Source organism: Plecotus auritus (assembly GCF_963455305.1).
Source record: "Plecotus auritus genome assembly, chromosome: 12".
In the NCBI taxonomy this organism is placed as follows: domain Eukaryota; kingdom Metazoa; phylum Chordata; class Mammalia; order Chiroptera; family Vespertilionidae; genus Plecotus; species Plecotus auritus.
The window spans coordinates 36,506,372-36,530,860 of NC_137778.1; the positions used below are offsets into that span (position 1 = coordinate 36,506,372).

Sequence of the window (24,489 nt, forward strand, 5' to 3'; positions counted from 1 at the left end):
AAAAAGCTTCACCACTCCTGGAAGCAAAGGCTGCCATGAGTCAATGAGGACGCTGAGCCATGGTTTTCTGGAAATTTGATTACATTGTAGTAGAAGAACTTTGGGTTAGAAGCTTGATGAAAAAGAAATTACAGTATCCTCATGTAAGATGATTTTAAAGAAAAGACAACTATTTTTCTGGGATAGCTTTGAATTTTAGAACACAAGCATTAACTAGATGATCTTACCCTTATCACACTACTTCTTCTCCTGTTTTAGCTTCCTCCCAAACCTCAGTTCCTTCACCGGAAGACCATGGAACTGAAGAACTCGCAAGCTTATTTAAGGTCAAAGCTCACAAAGGATACCACTTTGCCCGTCACTTTAACTGAATGGAAGCTCTTCCGAGCTGGAGAAGTTGCAAACAGGAAAAGAAAAAATGTTCCAAGGGTAAGGCTTTTCTTTCTTTGACCCTTATTTCAGCATTTATTGTCCTAAGATGAGAATAATTAAACTTTAGATGGATGTAAATAATGGGTTAGAACTGACCTACTGGAATTAGGAGATTTGGAAAGCAGCCTTCACTTAGGTTTTTGCTCATGCAGAAAAATGCATGGCTTTTGCCAAGGTTTCTTGATGGCTTTGGAAAATTGACTTTAGATGGAGGCTTCACTTCAGCTACCTTAGTTCTCATTGCAGTCAACTGCCTGGGTCCGGGAAGCACTAGAACAGGGGTGGGCAAACTTTTTGACTCGAGGGCCACAATGGGTTCTTAAACTGGACCGGAGGGCCGGAACAAAAGCATGGATGGAGTGTTTGTGTGAACTAATATAAATTCAAAGTAAAGGAGCGGAGGGGAGAGCAAGAGAACCGAATAGAACAGCCGGATCCGGCCCGTGGGCAGTAGTTTGCCCATGGCTGCACTAGAATATCGTATATAAGAACATTTTATTAAGCTGTCTGTGGTCTTCTCACATTATTGCCAAAGTGAATTCCGTTTTGTGTGCAAGTTTAGATTTTCAGTGATTGCAAAGTACATGCTGTTAAATTTGGGACAGATATTTCCATTCAGAGGAAGAAAAAAAGAAACTTGTCTATTACTTGGGAATAGAAATTTTCAGCAATTATATTAAATAAATTACTTCCTTCTCAAGGAGAAAAGTCAGTAAGTCTGTAGTCATCTCAACCAGAGCCATTGGAACCAAAATGAAGAAATTGGGCTTATTTGTAGACAAATATATATATTTTAGGAGGGATACTTAAGAAATTACATGAAAATATTTTCAAACTCTTTATGATACTTTGTTCTTCTGTAATTCAGAATGTCTTCAGGATTACTATTAAGAAATGAAAAAATCCAATCATTTAAATAGTACTCCTTTCCTTAATCCCACTCATTTAGCACAGTTTTTGTACCTGATTTTAACATTAAACAGAAGTCACAGCTGTTTCTTGGTTTAGTAACTGATTGGCTCCTTGGGAAATACTCTGTTCCATAATTACTTTAATTCTTCTGATCTACTTCCTGCCCCTCCCTCTTTAATACGTGAAAAGTTAAAGACACAGTTTCTAAAATGCACTAAACTGATCTTTCTCAGAGGAAAAAAAAATCTTTAGCTGTTTATTCTCCTGAGGATGATGAGGAAGGGTTAAAAACCAGAGGTTTAAAGAATTACCAGGCCTTCAGCAGCCTATAATGTTCCTAACAATTGTAATTCTCCCCTTCGATAGACCACGCTGGCACAACGAAGCTGCTTCCCACATGGCCCAGAAATAACTCATTGTGTGTTCCCAGAACACAAACACAATAGAGACTTCATCTAAGATGTGGTTTTTGGAATGGCATGAACAAATACGTAGGAATTAGGGATTGTAGAGTCTAATGAGACCCAAGGAGATTTGAGTGCTTTAGACTTCATGCCTCTACTTTCCGCACTGTGGATCTCCTGACTGCTTGAAGTGTGTTCTCTTTCTGATTATAGGTGATAGGATCCAACTTTTCCTTTTCTAATGTTTCCCAAACATTTTGGAGGGTTTTTGTTTTTTTAGAATTATAGTGTGGGAGGAGGAGGAACTCTTGATTATCAGGCAGGAACAGACTGTTAGCATTTCTACCTGTGATCCTCCTTGAATTATATGCTTTTAGGATGTTCCATTTGCCATACAAATTTTGGTTTTGGAGTATCTTACGAAAAAATATTCCACACGAAAGCCTTTTTCATTTATTTCCCCTTTGATGACGAGCTATCCCTGGAAGAGAAACTGGTTTCATAGTTTGCAAATCACTGATCTAGTCCATATGCCTCTTGCCCACCCTTCCTTTCTTACCACACTGTGGAAGCCTGTGTTTGCTAGAGCAGATTCCCTAATGTTTGTGTCACATGTGTACAACAATGTGTTTCCCATCATTTCTTAGGAAGACTGTTCTACAGTATTTCCTACAATTAGAAGATAAAAGTAGGCTCTTCTTCCTAGCTCATAACCACATTTTAACTTTTATTACTTTACCTCATCTTTCTAGGGCAGATTGCTCCCTTTCCTTTATAATAGTTGAGTATACTTTGGAGTATACTTTTCAAATGCACATTAATATTTATAGTAGTTATGCTCATGTTGACCTGTGTCACCCCAATAAGTTTAATTTAAAAAAAATTTATACTAGTTTTGTTCATTTGCAACCAAAAATATGTTTGCTCTCATATATCTTTCCATAGCCCTAACTGTACCTTTTTACATTGGATTCTTTTATTTGTTTTTTATAATGCTAATATTTAAGGACATTGGTAATTTTTCACTTGCATGGCAGCTACAAAAAATCTTTAAAAGAACAAACTCATCCAAAAATGTGGGGATAATCTGCATATTGGAAGCACATGTTTCTCACATGTTATTTTTTGCTCTGGACTCATGCACTGCCTATGGATTGCCAACATTGCTGAAGAAACAAGGACAAAAGAGAAAACAAGAGTCTTTTTCTCCAACTTTGTTGGTTATCATTTTTTATAATGTTCCTAACAATTGTAATTCTGAGCAGTAAATATGTTAAATCAGGACTAATAGTTAAGAAAAAGCTTGGAATTTTAAGAAAAAGATACATGAAAAAAATAATCAGTTCTTCCTTTTTTAAAGTGGCAATTGATCATCTTTAATTCTTTCCTCTTTTTAAAAAAAAATATATCTTTATTGATTTTAGAGAGGAAGAGAGAGATAGAAACATCAATGATGAGAAAGTATCATTGATTGTCTGCCTCCTGCATGCCCCCTACTGGGGATCAAGCCCACAACCCAGGCATGTGCCCTGACAGGGAATCAAACTGTGACCTCCTGGTTCATAGGTTGACACTCAATAACTGAGCCACACTGGCCAGGCTCTTTCTTTTTTTTTTAAGCCCAGTCTGTGTGTATGTCTGTCTCTTTCTCTCTGTCTTTCACACACTCCTTCCAGCAGCAAAGAAAATCATTCTAATGAATAATGTTTATTAAATGGAGCATAGTTATTATATTCGAGCATATTTGAGAGTTTCCTAATTTTATGATATGTTTCTAAAATAAATGGTAATATTAGTGCTCCTACTAGCAAAGAGATAGAGTATTTCCTTTGACAAAAACTTTCTATGTATGATTTATCCTCTCTTTGCTAAAAATTCCTGGGAGCAAAAATAACTGAGCCCCACCCTGCCTTCCAAGTGAATAAGTATTCCACCTCCTACTCTGGGCAGGCAAAAACTTGAGTCTGATAGTAAATGCTTGGTCACCCTATTAGGTGCAGTACCTAGATTTCCTGCATGTCGTGACATGGAATGAATGACAAGGAATCTCTCCAAAGCCTGTGCTGGGTTCTTCTGGAAAGGATCCCCCTTCTTTTACCCACGTAACATGGACTTTGTTTAGAGCAACATATTATCTTAGTAAAGATCATTTTAGCCCTAGCCGATTTGGCTCAGTGGATAGAGTGTTGGCCTGCAGACTGAAGGGTCCTGGGTTCGATTCTGGTCAAGGGCATGTTCCCGGGTTGCGGGCTCGATCCCCAGTGTGGGGCATGCAGGAGGCAGCCAATCAATGACTCTCATCATTGATGTTTCTATCTCTCTCTTCCCCTCTCCCTTCCTCTCTGAAATCAATTAAAAAATATATCTTTTAAAAGATAGTTTTAGATTCAAAATTGAGAAATGTAAGTTTCATTTATAAAATGGACCTTTTTCTCAGTGAGCATCTCAAATTAATGCTAGGCTGCAAACTTGTTGGTGTTGGTTTTAACTTGTACTTTCCTGGTCTTTTTCAGCTTGTATTGAGAATAGATGACATATTTGAATCAAAGAGAGGGAAAAAGAGAGTAAAGTTACATCCGTACACTGGAAAAGATGTACCTCCTTCTAAAGGTAAGAATTGTTCCAGCTGTCCATAGCTATCAGCATATGAGGAGAGAATCATATAACTTAATGGTTGATGTGAATTATAATTTTTGGTTTACTTTCCTATCTATCCCACTTAAATATAAAACTTATTTAGGATAAGGGATTATTTCTTATTCTTCCTCAAGCTCCTCTTATTTAGTTCTTTGTCAAGTAATAATTAAATAAATAGATAATTAAATAAATGAAAAATATATACATATAAACCAACAAGATTAATTTTCATAGGTAAATTGCATCATTCTTTTGTAGTCCTACTTTCATTTATAGTCATTTATCAGTATAGACCCAGTGGAGAAATGAAAATATTATTAGGTATATGTTGACTGAAAGTATGTGGTACTCAACTTGTAGTCAGTCATCTTATAAGTTCCATAGTTTTATCCTTCAGATGCCTAGATAAAACTTATATTGTCCTAATTAAGAAGCTTTCAACATCCAGAGTGAATTATTATAATTTTCTTTAAAACTTATGTAAGATTCTTTAACTTGGTTGTCTGCAAAGAATAGGCAGAATTTAGCAGTTTTTGTATGTGAGATTCATAAGTCAAAAATAACAGCCAAGTCATACCAGAAGAGTATGTTTCATATTTTTGCAGACTTCCAAAGACAAAAAATTTTAAATTTCCCTTAAATCTATTCTACAGTCTAACAATTACTATCTGAAAGTGAAATTCTTCATGTTAAAATTCAAGACTCTTTCTTCTTATTCTGCGATGATTAAAATCAACTGGCCACCATTTTAAATGTCAGTTTTTATATTCTCAAAAGCAATTAGTAAAAGATGTTTTAGTCTTCTGCAGAAGAAATACTTCTGATTATTGTTAATAATAGCTAACATCACTGGATGAAGCAATAGTTTCTTTACGTACTCTACCTCATGTGTGTAACATATGACCACATTAAGAGGTAGGGACTATCCTAATTGTACAGACTAAGAAGCTGAGCCAGAGGAGGAAATGTCGTTTTTAATCAAGGAGCATGGAACTACAAGGTCTTAACCCTTTTCCTTCACCAACAGTTACTCTCAATTTTTCTCATAAACTTTGATTTTTAGCAGTTTCACCGTCTCCTCTCCATGTTTCCTTATCTTCACTAAGGATATAGCCAAAGGCTTTTAATTTGTATAACCCAGAACTACATACAGAAGATGAAAACTGATGCTAGATATTATGCTGGATCCTTTCAAATACATTATCATTAGTTTTCTAAACAGCCCTCTGTGGCAGATAGTAATCTCACTGTTGTAGACAAGGACATAAATTGTAAGTTGCAAATTATGTACAATATCAGGACACTGGGACCAGGACTAATTCTAAAAGAACATTATCTTTTCCCCAGATTGACAGCAGTCTATTGATAACTATATTCTCCAGCTGTGGCACCCTCAGTAGGTTATTACCGATCTCTTATTCGAATGCTTTATGCCTTATGGATTAGGAACATTTTAGTAAATTCGGCTGTAAAACAAGTTTTTGAAGAGACAAATTCTTTTTTCACTGCATCATTTCTGAAAAGGAAAAAAATTCAACAGCCTGAATTGCCAACTTCTAGCACACACACACAAAAACACAGTCCTTAAGTTGTAACCCTTCCCTTTAGGACTGTTTTTCGTTTGTGTGGCTCAAAGACAATATGCATTTACCCAGTCTCTGTGACCAACTTCTCCAGCGGGCCAGGGGCTTTTCTCTCAGGCCTGAGGATCTCCTGGCTCCATGGTCACTGTTCTCAGATTTTTGTTTTCCTTCTTACGCTTTTGTCTGCTTATCAACAATGTCTAGTAGGACCAGATAATTATGTTTACCTACTGTGTCAGTACATGCTAAGCTGTACTGAATCTATTCCAACCTAAACATTTCTTAAGTTTCAGTTATCAGAATTACAGAATGATTTAGTGCCATTCTTCAATTCTGTCATTACAATTTTGCGTGTTAAAGTCACATGTAAAAAGGAACAACCTAGTACTTTTTTGATCCTTATAGATTCTGCATAGATTTTCTTGGTGGCTTATAAACCCCGTAACCTTAACCTTCATTTAGTGTCCCAGAGTGCAAGTCACAAAATCATAGACGTGAGTGTATTATAAGGTCTTTTCCAGTTATAATACCTCTCCTCCCTTTTCCCTTGCTTTTCTTTCTTTCCTTAAACTTCCTAGGCTCCCCGAAGGTGCCTGCGGCTAAGGACTCAGGAGCTGACAGCGGTTGTTCCTTCATACCAAACAGTGTTTTATAGCCCCAGTGTACTTTTTGTCATGGTGGTCAATTTGAAGTTACAAACATCTGTGGTACCCAATATTTAAATAGCTAACTTTTCTGTAACATCTCTTATGTCCCTGGACCTTGTTTTTCCTGATATATTTAAAAATTTCCCCTTTTTTCACATTTTATTTTTGCCCTAACTTTTCAGACTTAATCTAGAAATTTTTTGTTCACTTGTAAAACTCTCTCTTGTAAAAGTATAGCCTTTATTCTCAAGAAACTTAAATTTTGTTTGGGAAAAATAAGAGCAATTTAAAGCAGAATTCTGAATAGAAGAGTTCAGTTTGGCCTAGAGTTAGCTTAGAGCAGTGGTCGGCAAACTCATTAGTCAACAGAGTCAAATATCAACAGTTACAACGATTGAAATTTCTTTTGAGAGCCAAATTTTTTAAACTTAAGCTTCTTCTAATGCCACTTCTTCAAAATAGACTCGCCCAGGCCGTGGTATTTTGTGGAAGAGCCACACGCAAGGGGCCAAAGAGCCGCATGAGGCTCGCGAGCCGCAGTTTGCCGACCACTGGCTTAGGGGTATCGCAAAAAAGAGATTGTTACTTCATAAACTTATTTGGTAATCCCCCTTGTCCCAACATTTTCCATGATTTTAAATTCATAGTTTGTTCTGTGTTGAGATTTTTGTTTAGTCGGGTTGGTGTTCAACCTTGGATACTTTATTCGAGAATTTAAAGATAAGGATATGGATGTAGAAATAGACTCCAAACTAGACTTCTTAAAACTAGTCTGAACTACTGTTAATTTCTAGAATCAGGAAGGGAGGGTGTGGGAAGAAGACGGAATAGAGTCGTTTCTCCTCTGGGCCTTTTATTGTCTTGTGACTGTCCTGCCCTGATGTAACTAAGTGGTTGGAGACAGGCTCAGCTTTCCTGACTGCAAGCCCCCAGGTCTGTGGAGGTTTCATATTGTTTTCATCCTCGTGGACTTCCTACCGTTGGACAAATACAAATGGAAACTACTTCTCTCTTTTCAGGTGAAACCAGTGGGAACGAAAGTGATGCCGAGTATCTGCCAAAGAGTGAGTGAGTCAATGGGCTGCTCCCTTTCCCGTGATGATCACAGCATAGGTGGGGTGGCACCTGCCTGTGTGATTAAGCATGTTTTCCCACAAGAAGTGAAATATTGTAGATTTTTTCAGTATAAGAGCTTGTTGAGATTTGGCAAACTGAGCAGCACACTGTCAGATGTCTGACAGCATTAAACATCTCCCGGAGTGGAGGGAGGCAAACCCTCATGGTTCTGAGATGGAATGTTCTTAGAGGAGTGGCAGAGCTGCGTGTCCAGACAAATGTGTAGACATTTCCCAACAGCCAAAATAGGGTATGTGTGAATCATCCCCTGAGACAAATACTTGTCATTCAATATCAGATTTTTCATAGTCGCTCAAGTGTAAGTGATGTTGATATCTCTGACACTGAGACAGAAAACATTAATCTCTTTCTTCTTCATAGGCATTTATATTCCAAACTAGAGCCCCGGTGCACGAAATTCATGCACAGGGGGATGTGTCCCTCAGCCCAGCCTGCACCCTCTCCAATCTGGGACCCCTCAAGGGATGTCCGACTGCCCGTTTAGGCCCGAACCCAGTAGGATCGGGCCTAAACGGGCAGTCAGACATCCCTCTAACAATCCAGGACAGCTGGTTCCCAACTGCTCGCCTGCCTGCCTTCCTGATTGCCCCTAACTGCTTCTGCTTGCCAGCCTGATCACCCCCTAACCACTCCCCTGACAGCCTGATTGATGCCTAACTGCTCCCCTGCCAGCCTGTTTGCCCCTAACTACCCTCCCCTGCTTGCCTGGTCACCCCTAACTGCCCTCCCCTGCAGGTTTGATCGCCCCCAACTGCCCTCTCTTGCAGGCCTGGTCCCTTCCAACTGCCCTCCCCTGCTGGCCTGATTGCCCACAACTGTCCTCCCTTGCAGGCCTGGTCCCTACCAACTGCCCTCCCCTGCTGGCCATCTTGTGGTGGCCATCTTGTGTCCACATGGGGGCAGCCATCTTTGACCACATGGGGGCAGTGTGTTGGAGTGATGGTCAATTTGCATATTACTCTTTTATTAGATAGGATTATTGTGCCATTTATTTTTTGTTAGATTATAGGATATGTCATGCAGTTTTTGCTATATTTGTTCTTATACTTCATGGTGCTTGATACCCTTCATTTAATGGATTCTCACAGGAAGTTTGTTAGTTCCTGTTTGACTGGCAAATGAGGCATGGAGAAAATAGGAGACATGAATAATCAAAGCTGCATGTAGGGCAGTTCCAAGTCTGATACCCTGATCTTATGATTAACAGTCAGGTGCTCCCTCCACTGGCTTGAATTGGTTCAGGTGTTTGATTCTGCAGCCTGAAGGTGAAACTTAAGTCAGCATCAGGTTCAGCCTGGATGTGCACAGATGACTAATTTAGTGCTGTTGATACTGAGAAACAGGACCTAAAATTTTCTTGAATTGAACTGAACACTTTGGAATAAGTAAAATTTTTTCCTAGAGCACTAAATGTACTAGATAATTCTGGGAAGCCACTCCTAGATGTATTTTTGATCCATAGTGTAACTCTTTTGGGGGCATAATGCATCATATATATATATATATTTTTTTTTAATCAAAATGATTAGTCAGAGGATGAGTCTTTCCATCGTTGGCGCAGAATGACACGTAGGCAAGTCTCTGAGCCACTTGGACTATTTCTTCTGCAGGTACTACCTTTCCCCTGGGGGACCCTATCTTAGATTGTTCAGAATTAGAGATAAATGAGAATAAAGGACAAATGCAAGCCAGTGCTGAGTGGTATTGCTTGCACTGTTTAAGTAGTATGTTTTTATTCTTTTGAGAAATAGTCTGCAAATGGATGTCTTCTACTTCAATTATTTTCTTTTGCATTTAGCATCATTTATTGATATTTATTTATTTCAGAGATGAAGGGAGAGAAAGAGAGAGATAGAAACATCAATGATGAGAGAGAGTCATTGATCGGCTGCCTCCTGCACGCCCCACACTGGGCATCGAGCCTGCAACCCTGGCATGTGCCCTGACCGGGAATCAAACCTTGACCTCCTAGTTCATAGGTCGACTCAACTGAGCCATGCCAGCTGGGCTAGCATCATTTATTGATAAAAGTGCATGTCCATTATTAGAACTATGTGCCAAGGAGAGAAGGGAAAAGGACAGTTTCTTTCATGTGAGAATAGTTTTTGTTTTAATTTTATCAGACTTTATGTATTGACCCTCTGTAGGACTCAGTTCTTTTGTCATATCATCTTCCTCTCTACCCCCCATGATTTCATGGTCCCAAGAGTGACATCTTTTGTCAGGCCAGTGCTTTTGCCTGACATGTTCCGTACGTCCTGGTGTTAGGCCATGAAAGATGGGATAACATAGAGTATGTGTTGAGACATGAGTATCGGTTGGGACATGGAGCATCCGTCCCAACACAGGGCCCCCAAGTGCTTGTGAGAATCGGCACTTGATCCTCAAGCCTGTCATAGCCCTAACAGGTATGTCTGAGTGGCAGACGTTGGTGAGTCAACATTCGTTCAGCAGCAGCTGAGTGAAGATTACTCCTGAATGGGTTGTGACCTCTGGGTGCTAGAGGGAAGCTGGCTTCCAAGGAAAACAAGGCTCCGTGCTGTCATTGCAGATCGCCACAAGCGCTTAGCACAGCTGCAGCAGTCTTCCAAGAGAAACCCCCACTACCAGACCTTAGAGCGCGACCTCATTGAATTACAGGAGCAGCAGCTGTTTGAACTCTTTGTGGTAGTGTCTCTACAGAAGAAACCATCAGAAATAAGCTACATTCCCCAGGTCATTCAGCAGTTCCCTGGCAAGGTAGGTGCAAGCAGGGGGCATTCAGGAATGTTCCTGGTTCTCTACTTGTCCTCTCCCCTGCCCCCTGGTTTCCTGGGCCCTGTCTGACTTCTCCCCATCTGCCCCTACCCTTCTGCATATATTTATTTCCTCTCGTTTTTTGATGTCTCTGTCAGCTTTTAGTAGTGTGCTGTACTTCCTATAGGGTCTGGTCGATGACTCTGATGACATCTTTTTATATATATATGTTTTTTTATTGATACCAGATTGGAAGGGAGAAGGAGAGAGAGATAGAAACATCAATGATGAGAGAGAATCATTGATCAGCTGCTTCCTGCATGCCCCACACTGAGGATTGAGCCCACAACCCGGGCATGTGACCTGACCGGAAATTGAACCGTGACCTCCTGGTTCATAGGTTGACGCTCAACCCCTGAGCCATGCAGGCCAAGCTCTGATGACATCTTATGTCAAGCATGAGCTGCCACCTCAAGGGGGAAAAAAGCTCATTATCCAAGTTTGTTTTTGATTTTTTGCTCTGCTATTTACTAAGTGACCTCTAACAAGTTACAAAGCCTCAGTTTTCTCGTCCTTATTGAGGGGAATAATAAATGTGGCAGAACAGGGTAGCAGTTTACAGCATGAATTCTAAACCAACTATCTGCATTTGCCACTTATTAGCTCTGTGACTTGGAACAAATACATAACTGCTCTGTGCCTCGGTTTCTTCATTTATAAAATGGAGGGAATCATAATAGTGTCCACTCCACTGAGCTGTGGTGAGGACTAAAGAGCTATGTAAGGCCCTTTGAACAGTGTCTAGCCCATAGTAAGGACCATATAGTGTTAGCCATTATTAGTGGGGATTTAACGACATAATGTATGTGAAGTGCCACTCCTGGCACATGGTAAGCACTTGGTAAATGGTAGCTATTATTTTTTTTATTGGTAGCTATTATTAACAATATTATTTAGTTTGCTCTGCCTTTTTCAAAACATGATTCATTCATTCATTTCATCAAATATTTCTTAAATACCTACTGTTCCCCGATATTAGGTGCTAGGAATACAAATGAAAAAGATCTTCTTGGTCCCTGCCCGTGAACACAGGGCTTAGAACACAGACCCCAGATGTGGCCCTGAGCTTCGTGGCAGCAAATACAAAGAGAGGAACATGATCATTGCATCAGGGCTTGCAAACCGTGGCCTCTGAGCAAATTGAGATTACAGACTTTTTTTTTCTTCTATTTGTGGTGTTTTTGTAAAAATAATAACAATAAATTATTTGTTGCCAATGTTTAAAAATCAAATTTCACAAAAAAAAAAAATCAAATTTCACATAAAAACCTGTGCTTCTGCTTTTTCCTGAGAAACTGGAAAGCCTACCCGCACTCAGCCTACATTCCTGAGCGGCAGGAATGGGCTGAAACTGAGTAAGCCATGGCTGACTTCATGGGCACGTGACCAGCACAGTCACATGAGGCCCCTCCCTCAGAAGGGCCCTGTGCTGGGGATTGAATGCTCTGCAGTCCCCATTGCAATTCTTAATAACGTTGTCTTTGAATTTGTGTTTTGGAAGTGAGATCCAATGGGACAAGGAGGCAAGAGGCTAGGTCTTAAAAGCTTGGTTCATGCATGGTCTCACCTCTTGCCACCTCCCCAGGATGGTTCTCTACTTGTCCTCTCCCCTGCCCCCTGGTTTCCTGGGCCCTGTCTGACTTCCCCCCTTCTGCCCCTACTCAGTGACTACTGCCCCCTCTGTCCCTGGCAGGGGCTTGGGCACAGGCATGGAGAGGGTCAGGATCAGGCAAGCATTACCCCACAGCATCTCTAGGCAACGCATGGCGAGATCTTCCCTGCCTGGGCTGGCAGTGCCACTCATGTTCAGCGGCTGCCTTGGTGGGGCAAGAACTTGCACCACCCTCAATCCAAGCACATGCCCCTGTGGAGGCTACAACCCCGTGGGGGTTGCCTAGCTGCTGTGGGTTGGAGCAGTGGCCTGAGAGATGGGGAGTTGCCTGGCTTAGCTTCCTCACCTCTAGTCGGGACACAGTTTCAGTTCTGCATCTGGAAACCCAACAGCTGGTGGGTCACTTGCGCACCAGATTGCAGGCCAGGACCTCTGGGTGCCAGTGAGGGTTGTGAGGGTCTGCACTTGGCCCCAGGATCCTTGTGCCTGAGGGCGCATGGCATTAAATGGCAAATAAAAACCCCATCCCAGGGTGGAAGACCACAGAAGCAAATGTTTTACATTTTATTTTATGTTTCATGTTTACTGCTTTTTGAACAAGGGCCCAGGGTTCACCTTGCACTGTGCTCTGCAGATTATGTAGCTGGCCCTGTGGAGTGTGATCCCTGTAACTAGGGACGTTTGCTCACTCTCCAGCTTCCTCCTTGGAGCACTTCTCTCATTTAAGTCATCTGCTCAGCCCTGTTAGGACTTTTGGTTTCTAACCTTGAGTTACATGTTTCACTGAAAAAGCTAGTGAAGCATGGCTGTACTGGAATCTAAGAGACGTTTCCTGTATGGATTCTCATTTTTAAAAAAATTCTCAACAACTTTCCTACTATAAATAAATCAATAATTTTAATTTTTTTATAAAATTCCTCAGTGTAGTGTGAGGGCATGGGGTCATGGCCCTGCTTAGTAACATGGGACCATTAGAGTCTAAAATAATGTCATCTAGATGGTCTTGAGGAATCAAATTTTCCATAAAGAGGAACTTCATCCCCCCGCCCCCGCCTCCATTTTTGATGTCTTATATTTGCAGGGAGAAATCTTGAGGTTGAGCCTGTTTTCAACACAGCCTGAATTAATGGGCTCAAAACCAGATAAGGATCCAGTTGACTCTGGCAGTGACTCAGGGGCGTCTCTGAGCGATTTATTTAGCATCTTTGTGCACTAGGCACCTTAAGTTAGGGACGCAAAGAGCTGACCAAGCCCTCTCGGTCCTATTGCAGGAAACCTTGAATGAAGATGATTGTGAATCATTCAACAATATGCTTTTCCATTTCTTAAGAACTTAATATCCAAGAGACCCAGAATGGCTGCATGTAATGCTTTAGAAATGAAAGGATAGAGCGTTTGTATTAGTTACATGAAGGCAATATGGTAAATAGAGTTATTATCTGCTTGTTCTTATACTAAATTTTCAATGTCTTTTGGTTTAACTAAACTTAGACTGTCCTTTAAGTATAATACCAGACTTGCACAAAAGGGTCTTCCATGCTGAAATTTTACAGGAAGTTGCAAACCAGTAATTAGGTAGCAAAGATTACATGCTAAGGGAAATGATTATATATGGAGTGGATTCTAAAAATTTCTTTTCTGAAAAACATTCATCTGCTTTTTCAAAACATCTTTGGTTATTGATCAGAGAGTGTCTAGAGCTGATGAGGTTTCTGCTATCAGTATATTATAGAATAGATTTTTATTTATTTGATGTTCCATGTTCAGTTATCTCTCTCACATCAGATTATAGGAGCTCCACAATACCATTACTGTGTAAAAATAGGATTTTTTATTCTCAGTAACTTTGTTCTCAATGCATCTTCAGTGGTTACCAGTCTTGGCCTTTCTGTTTTGTTAAACAGCACAAAACTATGCTGAGATGACTACTTAGGCTTATCAGAGACCTCTCTTCCCAAGACCAGGCTGAGTATTTTATTTCTGTTCTCCACTTGCATAGAATATTAGTCACCTGCATTGTTATCTTTTTCAGGGTGATCATGGCTTTAAGCAATCCAAAGACACTGAAGAGAGGCTCAAAGTTATCCCCAAATTTTGTTTTCCTGATTCGAAGGACTGGGCTCCAACCTCAGAACTCAAGAGGTAAATAGGCTCCTTTGTCTGGTTTCTGTTTGTTGGAACCACAAACACAGAATCAGACAGAGTGCTTGAGAAGTGGGAAGCCAGCAGTGAAGCAGTGTTGACTGTGGCAGGTCAAGGAGGCAGTGGGGGGGAAAGGAAGAAAGAGAATTAGAACATTTCCTCTTGGGACTCAGGAAAAAAACACACGGAATAATGTCAGTGTCCAAGGGAAAACAAGTGTGAGAGTCTCTCCACTTTGCCAGTCCTACAGAGGAAGAAGTTCCACTTTACATACAACCAGAAATGCCACCAAGTGGATAGAAAAGGAAAAGCCGACCTTAGGGACTCAGAAACAGGTCAAACAGAGCAATGCATCTGTTTCCCCTTGGAGTTGATAGAAGAAGCCACAGTCCAGATTGTATGCGCCACTGTGGGAGGCTCCCGTGTGGGACATGTAGAATGTTGAGACGGGAGATATAAAGAATTTCTTCCCAGTATCTAGAGAAAAATACCATATTGAATTAATAAACCATCATTATGCGAGCATCCTGCTTGTAAATCGGTAACTGCTTTGTTCAAAACTGTAATTCTTGATCGTGCCGTTTTGACTGGAAGGGAGGTTATGTGACCCATGTCACATGCCGCTGACCTGCTGGGAGACAGCCTCCGCTCTTGCCTAAGGAGCCCTGCCCTTCCACCTCCAATTGCCTCCAGACTAAGCCGCTGTCTCCCGTAACCAGTTTGGCCTGATCGCCACTCTCATCGCTGCACCATCAATCCTGAGGCTTTTGTGCTGGCAGTTATATTTCCAACCACACAGGCCACTTCTTCCTTCTTGCCCTGGCTGCTCCATGGTCGGTTCCCCCGCCCCCATCACACCCCCGCCCAGACAAGTTATGTGTGTTTATTCTAGAACTAGAAATTCGAGCACTGGTAGGGTCGCTAGCGGCTGCTGCTGCGGGTGGAGGGGGGGGGGGGACTCTCCCTCCCTCCCTCCCTCCCTCCCTTCCCCTGGCCGGTCCCGCCCCCTGGTCGAACTCCCAGATGAACTCCTGGTTGAGGGGACAATTTGCATACTACACTTTTATTATATAGGATATTCAGAAAATACAGAGAAGTAAATAAAAAGCAGAAATTAGAAGTTATTGGCATTCTGGTTACTCAGAGATAAGCACTGTAACTATTTTGGCATATTCCCTTCCAATCTTTAATTTTGGCCATATATGGACACATGTACTTACTGTTCAAATTTGGACTTTTTCATAAATTAACTCACTTCTTAGCATCTTTAAGTCTTCTTTTCATAAATTATCTCTGCATGTATTTTCTCTATGTTTCTAATGAGGAATTGATGATTTTCCTATGGACAGTATTCTTAATTTTTACATATTAAGGATACTATCCTTTGCCTCTCACTATATGGCCTCTCATAACTAAATAGAAGAATTTTTGAAGGGAAAAATGGTTTATCACAATCACAGCTTTTTGATATACTTGACTAAATTGGACATTCAACCAAAAGAAAACAGGCTTGATGAGTAACTAGACTGGACAAATAGAAAGTAAAGGAGGCAACGGCATCAACAATTCGTCCCCTACCTATTCTCTACTCCAGTGCAAGACAGGGCAGTGCCAAGGCCTGGGCTTTCTCCCTCGGGAGCACTGTGACTTGCCGTAAATATAATATTAATCCCTCCTCTTATAGTCACTGCTGTTAGACTAATTGTCAATTGTTTGTTCTATGAGGAATGTCAAACAATTGTTTGGATCTCAAACTAGTTCCTGTTTTTGTTTTTTGTTTTTAGTGAGACGTTTTCCTTTGTCTTAACTGGTGAAGATGGGAGCCGGTGGTTTGGTTACTGTAAGAAGCTTTTGGTAAGTTGCAGACTCCTGTTACAGGCAGGCTTGGTCAAGGAGCAATAGAGTCACACTAGGAATTTCAGAAACGCTATTTCCCGGTGAGTTTGAGGGTTACTCAATGATCTGTGTGTTGCCCTAGCTGGTTTGGCTCAGTGGATAGAGCATTGACCTGTGGACTGAAGGGTCCCTGGTTCAATTCCAGTCAAAGGCACATGCCCGGGTTGCAGGCTCGATCCCCAGTTGGGGGCTTGCAGGAGGCAGCCAATCAATGATTCTCTCTCATCCTTGATGTTTCTGTCTCTCTCTCCCTTGCTCTTCCTCTCTGAAATCAATAAAAACATATATTTTTTAAAATGATATGTGTGTTAAAGAAGCTCTGTTAGCTTTCAACAGTAAGAGCAAGATTGGTGTTAGCCACAAAGTACTTTAGAATAAAAGGGTGTGGATTTATTTTATTTGTAGCCACAGAGTACTTTAGAATAAAAGGGTGTGGATTTGTTTTATTTGTAGGTTTGTAATAGAGAAAGAAACCACTGACACAGTGGCTGCATCAGTCTGGGTATATGTGAGGAATGGAGCACAATGAGCCAATCCAGGGCTCTGAGTTACTTTCTTCTCCTTCTTCTTTTTTTTTAAAATATTTTTTATTGATTTTTTACAGAGAGGAGGGGAGAGGGATAGAGAGTTAGAAACATCAGTCAGCTGCCTCCTGCACACTCCCTACTGGGTATGTGCCCGCAACCAAGGTACATGCCCTTGACCAGAATTGAACCTGGGACCCTTGAGTCTGCAGGCCGACGCTCTATCCACTGAGCCAAACCGGTTAGGGCTGAGTTACTTTCTTCTTGCTTAAATGCCCCCACTAAACCTGGGATAATTATGCTATCATATTTTAGCATTTTCCCATCTTTCAGTGTTCATTGAGGATAAGAACCTTGATTTCTACTCTGTATTAAAGAGTATTAAGAGAGTGTTAATAGTCCAAATTAGTAAAACCTTACGCTGCTTAGTTTTTGTGTGTTTTTTCTTTTAGCCAGAAGGCAAAGGAAAGCGACTCCCTGAGGTTTACTGCATGGTCAGTCGCCTAGGCTGCTTCAACCTTTTCTCAAAGGTGAGTGGAGAATACTATGAAAAGTGGCATTCTCGCTGAGCTCTGAGTAAGTTTGGTTTCCGATGACGTAGAGTTCCCGTTAGTAGTTAGAGCCACAGGTTTGAAGGCTTAAATCTCTAATCCAGATGCTCTGGCCCTGTCCCTTATCTTGGTTTGCTAAACCTCCCAGCTTAAAGGAGAACATAGCCTGAAGCTAACTTGTCTCATTTCCCCCCAAAGTGCAGGAAATAAAAAGGGGCTTATCTTCTAAACTGCAGGAAATAAAAAGGGGCTCATCTTCTAAAAATAAGTTGATTTATTTTAATAACTTTTCTTGGGGATACAAAGATACCCCCAAGAGATATAATGCCTTTAATGAAGGCAGATAATGCTGAAGGTTATTTATTTTTTTAATCTGTTGGTGTTATTTTTAAATTTGGAGGCTGAGTTTGTCAGTTTGTTAATAGGATTCATTATGTCTTTTGACGGAGTTCCTAATAAAAGAACATATTGTATGTGTGGGTGTGTAGATTTTGGACGAAGTAGAGAAGAGAAGAGAAATGTCTCCAGCTCTGGTTTACCCCTTCATGCGAAGTGTCATGGAAGCTCCTTTCCCGGCCCCTGGACGCACCATCACAGTGAAGAGCTACCTCCCTGGGGCTGGAGACGGGGTAAGTTTGCTCATCTTGAAAAGGTTTGATAGCTGCCAACAAGCAGGCCTGACAGTAGGTGGCAGTTTCCAGAAGCCTCGGGGTATAGTTTTCTCTTCTCGGTATGGAAGGTGAACGGTACAGATCGTTTTAGTCTCACAAAGCACCAGAGAAATATCCAGTTGAGCCACTTTGCAATGACAATTTCAGTCATTACAAAAAATTGTGATAAATGAAGATTATACTACTGCTAGAGATTCGATGCACGAAGATTCGTGCAAGAATAGGCCTTCCTTCCCCTGGCTGCCGGCATCGCCTTCGCTCTGGCCCGAAGCTGCCTTTCTGCTGTCGCTCTGGCCCAGAGACACCTTTCCACCTTCACTCTGGCCCAGAGCCGCCTTCCACCTCTCACCTTGTTGTGTCAATTTGCATATTCCCTCCTTATTGGCTGTGGGCGCCGTCATCTTTGTCGTGGAGTTACGGTCAATTTGTATATTCCATCTATTAGATAGGATTGGCAGTAAGATAAAGGATTTTACCAGAAATTCACAAAATTACAAAGGTGTTCAGTCTTGGGATTAGACTAGGCACCTTTACAAACTCTGTAGCAGGCCCTTTTCTTGAATTTGACCTGTAAAAGAATGACAGGATCCATTAGGCCTGTCATTAGCATTGCATCAGCTCCCCTGATTCAGATTCTTGCATTGCAGTCGGTTGAACTCTGCCGACCACTGGATTCCCGGCTGGAACATGTGGACTTTGAATGTCTCTTTAAGTGCCTGAGCGTGTGTCATCTCATTCGGGTCTGTGCGTCTCTCCTTTTGGAGCGAAGGGTAATCTTTGTGGCCAACAGCCTAAGGTGAGAAATAAGTAAGTTATGTTACTTCCTACTGGTGTTTTATGGATTTTGACCATTTTAAAATTTGTGCATATTTAAAAAAACTGTAGGATCTCAATCAGTTACCTAATGCCGTAGTGACATGGATAATTCTAAATGGTAAATAATCCAAAACCTATTTGCACTAAGCTATACCAGTGACGTTTGGGTGTTGCGATTCATTTACCTTTCTAAATTAGTTTTTGCTTAAGCTGTTAAAAATTGGTATTGCTTTTCTATGTACACACCAATTTTTAGCAATATAAACTGGAAGTTCCGGACTTTCAGAAAATTAAGTTAAAATTTTAAAGAAACTGTTAAAAATTAGTGAGTAATCACAGAATTGTTCATCTATGCTCACTAACTGGCATTGGTTGGTAATTCTAACATAACATCTGCAGTGCCCTCCATGGGATGTTCTGTGAGTGACGCATTTGCTTTCTCCTCTGGCCAGCACCCTGTCAAAATGTGGCCATGCTGTGGTTGCCACACTGTACCCATTTACCTGGCAGCACACCTACATCCCAGTCCTGCCAGCATCTATGATCGACATCGTGTGCTCACCTACTCCGTTCCTTATTGGCATCCTGTCTTGCTCCTTACCACAGCTCCAGGACCTGCCCATTGAAGAGGTGAGAGGGGAGCAGTGCCTGTGGAAAGCCTGGTGCGCTGACAGTGAAAACAAGTGATCTTTAAGAGTGATGGAGTTGTTAATTAATACTAACATATAATTATTCTTACTGCATTATGCTATCATATTTTTATCTTTTTACTCCAATGAGAAAAATTCTACAGTATACCTGAATCTATGGTACACACATATATCTTATTTACAATACTGAACTATGGACTCATTGTGTTATTTTGAAGGTTAGATCTTTTTTATTATTATTGATTTCAGAGAAGAAAGGAGAGGGAGAGAGAGATAGAAACATCAATGATGAGAGAGAATCATTGATTGGCTGCCTCCTGCACACCCCACACTGGGGATTGAGCCTGCAACCCGGGCATGTGCTCTTGACTGGAATCGAACCCAGGACCCTTCAGCCCACAGGCTGACACTCTATCCACTGAGCCAAACCAGCTAGGGCAGGTCTTTTTTTTTTTTTAAGTCAAACATAAAAACTACTCTGGGTTAACTTAAAAATTATTTCAAATATAACACACATGTAGATGAGTGCCCAAAACAAAATGTACAGCTCAGTGAATTATCACAATGTTGCTTATGTAACTAACACTGAATAGAGCGGGAACATTGCAGCAATGGAAACACTGCCAGCCTCCCCTTCCTCTTCCCAGAAGGCCCCTCATGCCTCCTTCTCGTCACTGTTCCCTTCCCCACCCCCCACAGAAAGTAACCACTGTCTTGACTTTTGTGGTGTTTATGTACTTGTTTTACTTCATAGTTTTACATCTAGGCATGTACCCCTAAGTAATATAGTTCAGTTTTGCCTGGTTTTAAGTTTGATATAAATGGATTCATACAGCATATATATATTTTGAATCACTTCTTTTGATAGCATTATGTCTGTAAGATTCATCCATGTTGATGAATTTAACAGTAATTTGATCATTCTTATTGTGTGTAGTATTCTATTGTGTGAATGTGCCACAGTTTTCTTATCCATCCTCCCATTGTTGGATATTTGAGTTGTTTACAGTTTGGGGTTATTATGAATAATGCTGCTGTAAATATTTTTGTATTTGACCCTGGGTATATATATGTGTATGCAGTTCTATGGGTATATACTTGAAAGTGGAGTTGCTAGGTTATAGGGTAATCATATCTTTAGTAAATAAAGTCCATACGGTTTTCCAAAATAGTTGTGGCAAGCTAAACTCCCTCCAGCAGTGTATAAGAGTTCCTATTGCTCCACATCCTCACCACCAATACTTGTCATCATCAGTTTGTGTAATTTAGCCTCTCTGGTGGGTGTGTAGTGGTATTCTCACTGTGGTTTAATTTGCATTCCTTGATTACTATTGAGGGTGAGCATCTTTCTATAGCCTCTCTGGTGGGTGTGTAGTGGTATTCTCACTGTGGATTAATTTGCATTCCTTGATTACTATTGAGGTTGAGCATCTTTCTATATGTTTATTGGCCATTTGAACATCATTTTGTATAAAATTCATTGTCTATCTTTCTACGGGATTGTTCATCCTCACTGATTTGTAGAGACCTTTTTATATTTTATTTATGTTTTATTTTTTTAAATATATCGTATTGATTTTTTACAGAGAGGAAGGGAGAGGGATAGAGAGTTAGAAACATCGATGAGAGAGAAACATTGGTCAGCTGCCTTCTGCACACTCCCCACGGGGGATGTGCCCACAACCAAGGTACATGCCTTTGACCAGAATCGAACCTGGGACCCTTCAGCCCACAGGCTGACGCTCTATCCACTGAGCCAAACTTGCTAGGACCCTTTTTATATTTTAGATACCAGCCCTTTATGACTTGCCTTTTCATTCTCCAAAACGACATTTTTTAATGCATAGTTCTTAATTTTAATGTGGTCAGAATTATCAATCTTTTCCTTGATGGTTGGAGTTTTTTTGTATGTGTGAGCTACTTAAGTTTTTCTTTATCTTAACTTTATGGAGATATCCTTCTACTTATATCCTGGAAGCTTTGGAAGCTTTATTCTTTTGCCTTTAATTAAAAAAATATATATGTTTATTGATTTCAGAGAGGAAGGGAGAGAGAGAGAAACATCGATGATGAGAGAGAATCATTGACTGGCTGCCTCCTGCATGCCCCACACTGGGAATCGAGCCCACAACCCGGGCACGTGCCCTGACTGGGAATCAAACCATGACCTCCTGGTTCATAGGTCAACGCTCCACTGAACCACACCAGCTGGGCACGCCTTTAATTTTTGGTTCTGAGTCCTGGAACTTGGTGGGGTTTTTTTTTTAATATGCTAAGAGGTAGATGTTGTTTTATTTTTTGTCATATGAATAGCCACCTCTCCTAATATCATTTACTGAAAGGACTGGTCTTCCCTATTAGGGTCTAAACTCCCCAACCTCCCATTTTTATCCTATATAATAAAAGCTCAGAGACCCAATGGTGGAACGAGCAGAACAACCGGTTGACCAGTTGCTGTGATATGCACTGACCACCAGGGGGCAGGTGCTCAGTGCAGGAGCTGTCCCCTGGTGGTCAATATGCTCACACAGTGGGAGTGCTGCTTGGCTGACCAGGATGAGCAGCTGCTACTGCAGCGGGAACAGCTACTCAGGGGGCGGGTCTACAGCTGTTTGGCTGACCAGGGTGAGAGGCGCTCCCACAGCGGGCAGATCCCCACAGGCCACGCCCCCCACCAGTGCACGTATCCTGTGCACCGGGCCTCTAGTTGATATATAATTGACCTATGACATTGTATTCGTATAAGGTGTACAACATAACGATTTAACATATGTATATATTATGAAATGATTACCACAAAAATATAACATTCATCACTTCCCATAGTTAGACATTTTTTTTCTTGTGATGGACACCTTTAAGATCTACTTTCTTAGCAACTTTCTGACCAAGCAGTATCTACATATTTCTTTGTGAATGTCTCTGGTTTAACTTGCCTGGCTCCTTTATTCCATAGGTGCTGATAGTTGATCTCTGTGCAGACAAGTTCTTACAGGAGGTGAGTGACAAAGGAGGTGATTACATAATGTTTGGGGATAATTAGACAGGAAATATGTGAAAGTACTTAGAGAAGATGAGTCAGGCACAACTTTGAGTTCCTACACATACTTGACCTGGTACTTGTGGCTGATCATACACGATTGACCTGAATAGTTTGGCTTGGGCTTAGCTGGGAATCCCAAAGAAGAAAGGAAGAAACAGATTACAGGTCATTCTCAAAAGAGGCAACCCTCCCTTCAAGTCCAGATGGGTTGACATATAAGCCTCTAATTTAATTAAACATAACAAGCATTTAAAACTGATTATTTCCAGATATTCTGAATCTAGATATGAGTAAGACACAGTTCGAGCCCTTAGACCTTATAGTCTAACGGTGGGGAGGGGGTGCAGACATACACATAAAGTTTTAGAAATGGTATAATAGAAATTTGTACAAGGTGTACAGTAGGGGCAAAAAAAGACGTGGTCATTCTTCTGGGTATGAAAGTGGAAGAGAGAGTTGGTAACACCTGCTTAGAACAGCCCTCAGTATATATAAACTGTATGTAGGCTTGTGAGCACTGAACCCAGGGTTGAAAGAATGTTTCCCTGGACATTTTTCAAAATCCCTTAGCTCATCACATTTGAAACACTATTTGTTCAGGGATGCTCTTTCTCACGTAGCATAAGACTTGTAGATGAGAGATATTTAATAGAAAGTGCCAGAAAATTTGATAAGTGTATTATTTGTTTAATATAGTGAAGATGTAGATGCCATAAGCATCTTGGAGTCTGCTCAGGGCGGGAAGAAAGCTTCATACTGACTCTTCAGCCAATATACAGTCACTGTGGGATTTGGGGGCCCAACTAGTGCACTCTCTCTCAAAGTTTATGAACATTTTCAATTTCTTCTCTTAAGGTATCTGATGAGGATGAGATTTTACCACCTAAACTCCAAGCTGCCCTAACGCAGATTTTGGAAGAACGAAATGAAATTTTGACTCAGGAGCAGAATTTCTCACAAGGTATGTGACCTTGCGGTCAAGGCAGCAAATATTTACTGAATGCCAGCACCTGCTCCAGGACCTACAAGTAGGGCGTATGAGATTGTGCCTGTGCCCTGAAACGCTTATGATGAGCTTCCCTGCTGAGCCTCACTGAGCCAGCTCCCCCGCTATTTCAGGACCTTTGCACTTGCTCGGTCCCATTTATGGAAACTCTTCCCCCAGAGAGCCTCCTGGCTCCTGCTCTTTCTTCCATGCCCAAGCGTCACCTTGTCAGTGAGGCTGTTCCTGACTGTCCTGTCCTGGGTGGTGGTAAATTAGTGCAGCTGCTATGGAAAAACAGTATGGAGGTTCCTCAGAAAATTAAAATTAGAGTGGCCATACAACCTAGCAGCTCCACTTCTGGGTATTTATCTGAAGAAAACAAAAACACTTAATTTAAAAAGGTATGTGCACCCCTATGATCACTGTAGTATGGATAGTAACAGGCAAGATATGGAAGCAACCTAGATGTCCATCAGTAGATGAATGGGAAAAGAAGATGTGAATGTATACACAATGGAGTGTTACTCAACAATAATCCCATTTTTCGCCAACACAGATGGACCTAGATGGTATTATGCTAAGTGAAGTAGGTCCGACAGAGAAAGACAAATACTGTATGATCTCATTTATATGTGGAATCTAAAAATACAAAACAGCCCTAGCCGGTTTGGCTCAGTGGATAGAGCATCAGCCTGTGGACGACAGGTCTGGGTTTGATTCTGGTCAAGGGCACATATCTTGGTTGCAGGCTCCTCTCCGGCCAGGGCCCTGGTGGGTGCACAAGCAGGAGGCAACCAATCAATGTGTTTCTCTCACATCGATATTTCTCTCTCTCTTTCCCTTTCTCTAAAAACCAATGGAAAAACATCTTTGGGTGAGGACTTAAAAATATAATAATAAATAAAAAAATAACAATACAAAACAAAACAGAAACAGACCCATAGGTATTGAGAACAAGCTGATGGTCACCATGGGGGAGGAGCTGGAGGAAGAGGAATAAAAATCAATAAGTAAATAAGTTCTAATATAGAACACTTGGAAAATTCAGACT

General features: G+C 41.1%; 1 protein-coding gene across 1 annotated transcript in view; it reads left to right on the top strand.

Moving 5' to 3' along the window:
• The window catches only part of DENND2C (DENN domain containing 2C), a 51,800-nt gene that overhangs the window by 21,640 nt on the left and 5,671 nt on the right, over positions 1–24,489 (top strand). Inside the window, exons 5-16 of the mRNA XM_080647606.1 lie at positions 259–429; positions 4,262–4,358; positions 7,635–7,679; positions 10,304–10,491; positions 14,193–14,302; positions 16,087–16,156; positions 17,175–17,252; positions 17,762–17,902; positions 18,592–18,740; positions 19,213–19,390; positions 22,367–22,408; positions 23,309–23,414. Coding sequence (XP_080503732.1) covers positions 259–429; positions 4,262–4,358; positions 7,635–7,679; positions 10,304–10,491; positions 14,193–14,302; positions 16,087–16,156; positions 17,175–17,252; positions 17,762–17,902; positions 18,592–18,740; positions 19,213–19,390; positions 22,367–22,408; positions 23,309–23,414 — 1,375 coding nt within the window. The remainder of the gene's footprint in view (positions 1–258; positions 430–4,261; positions 4,359–7,634; positions 7,680–10,303; positions 10,492–14,192; positions 14,303–16,086; positions 16,157–17,174; positions 17,253–17,761; positions 17,903–18,591; positions 18,741–19,212; positions 19,391–22,366; positions 22,409–23,308; positions 23,415–24,489) is intronic.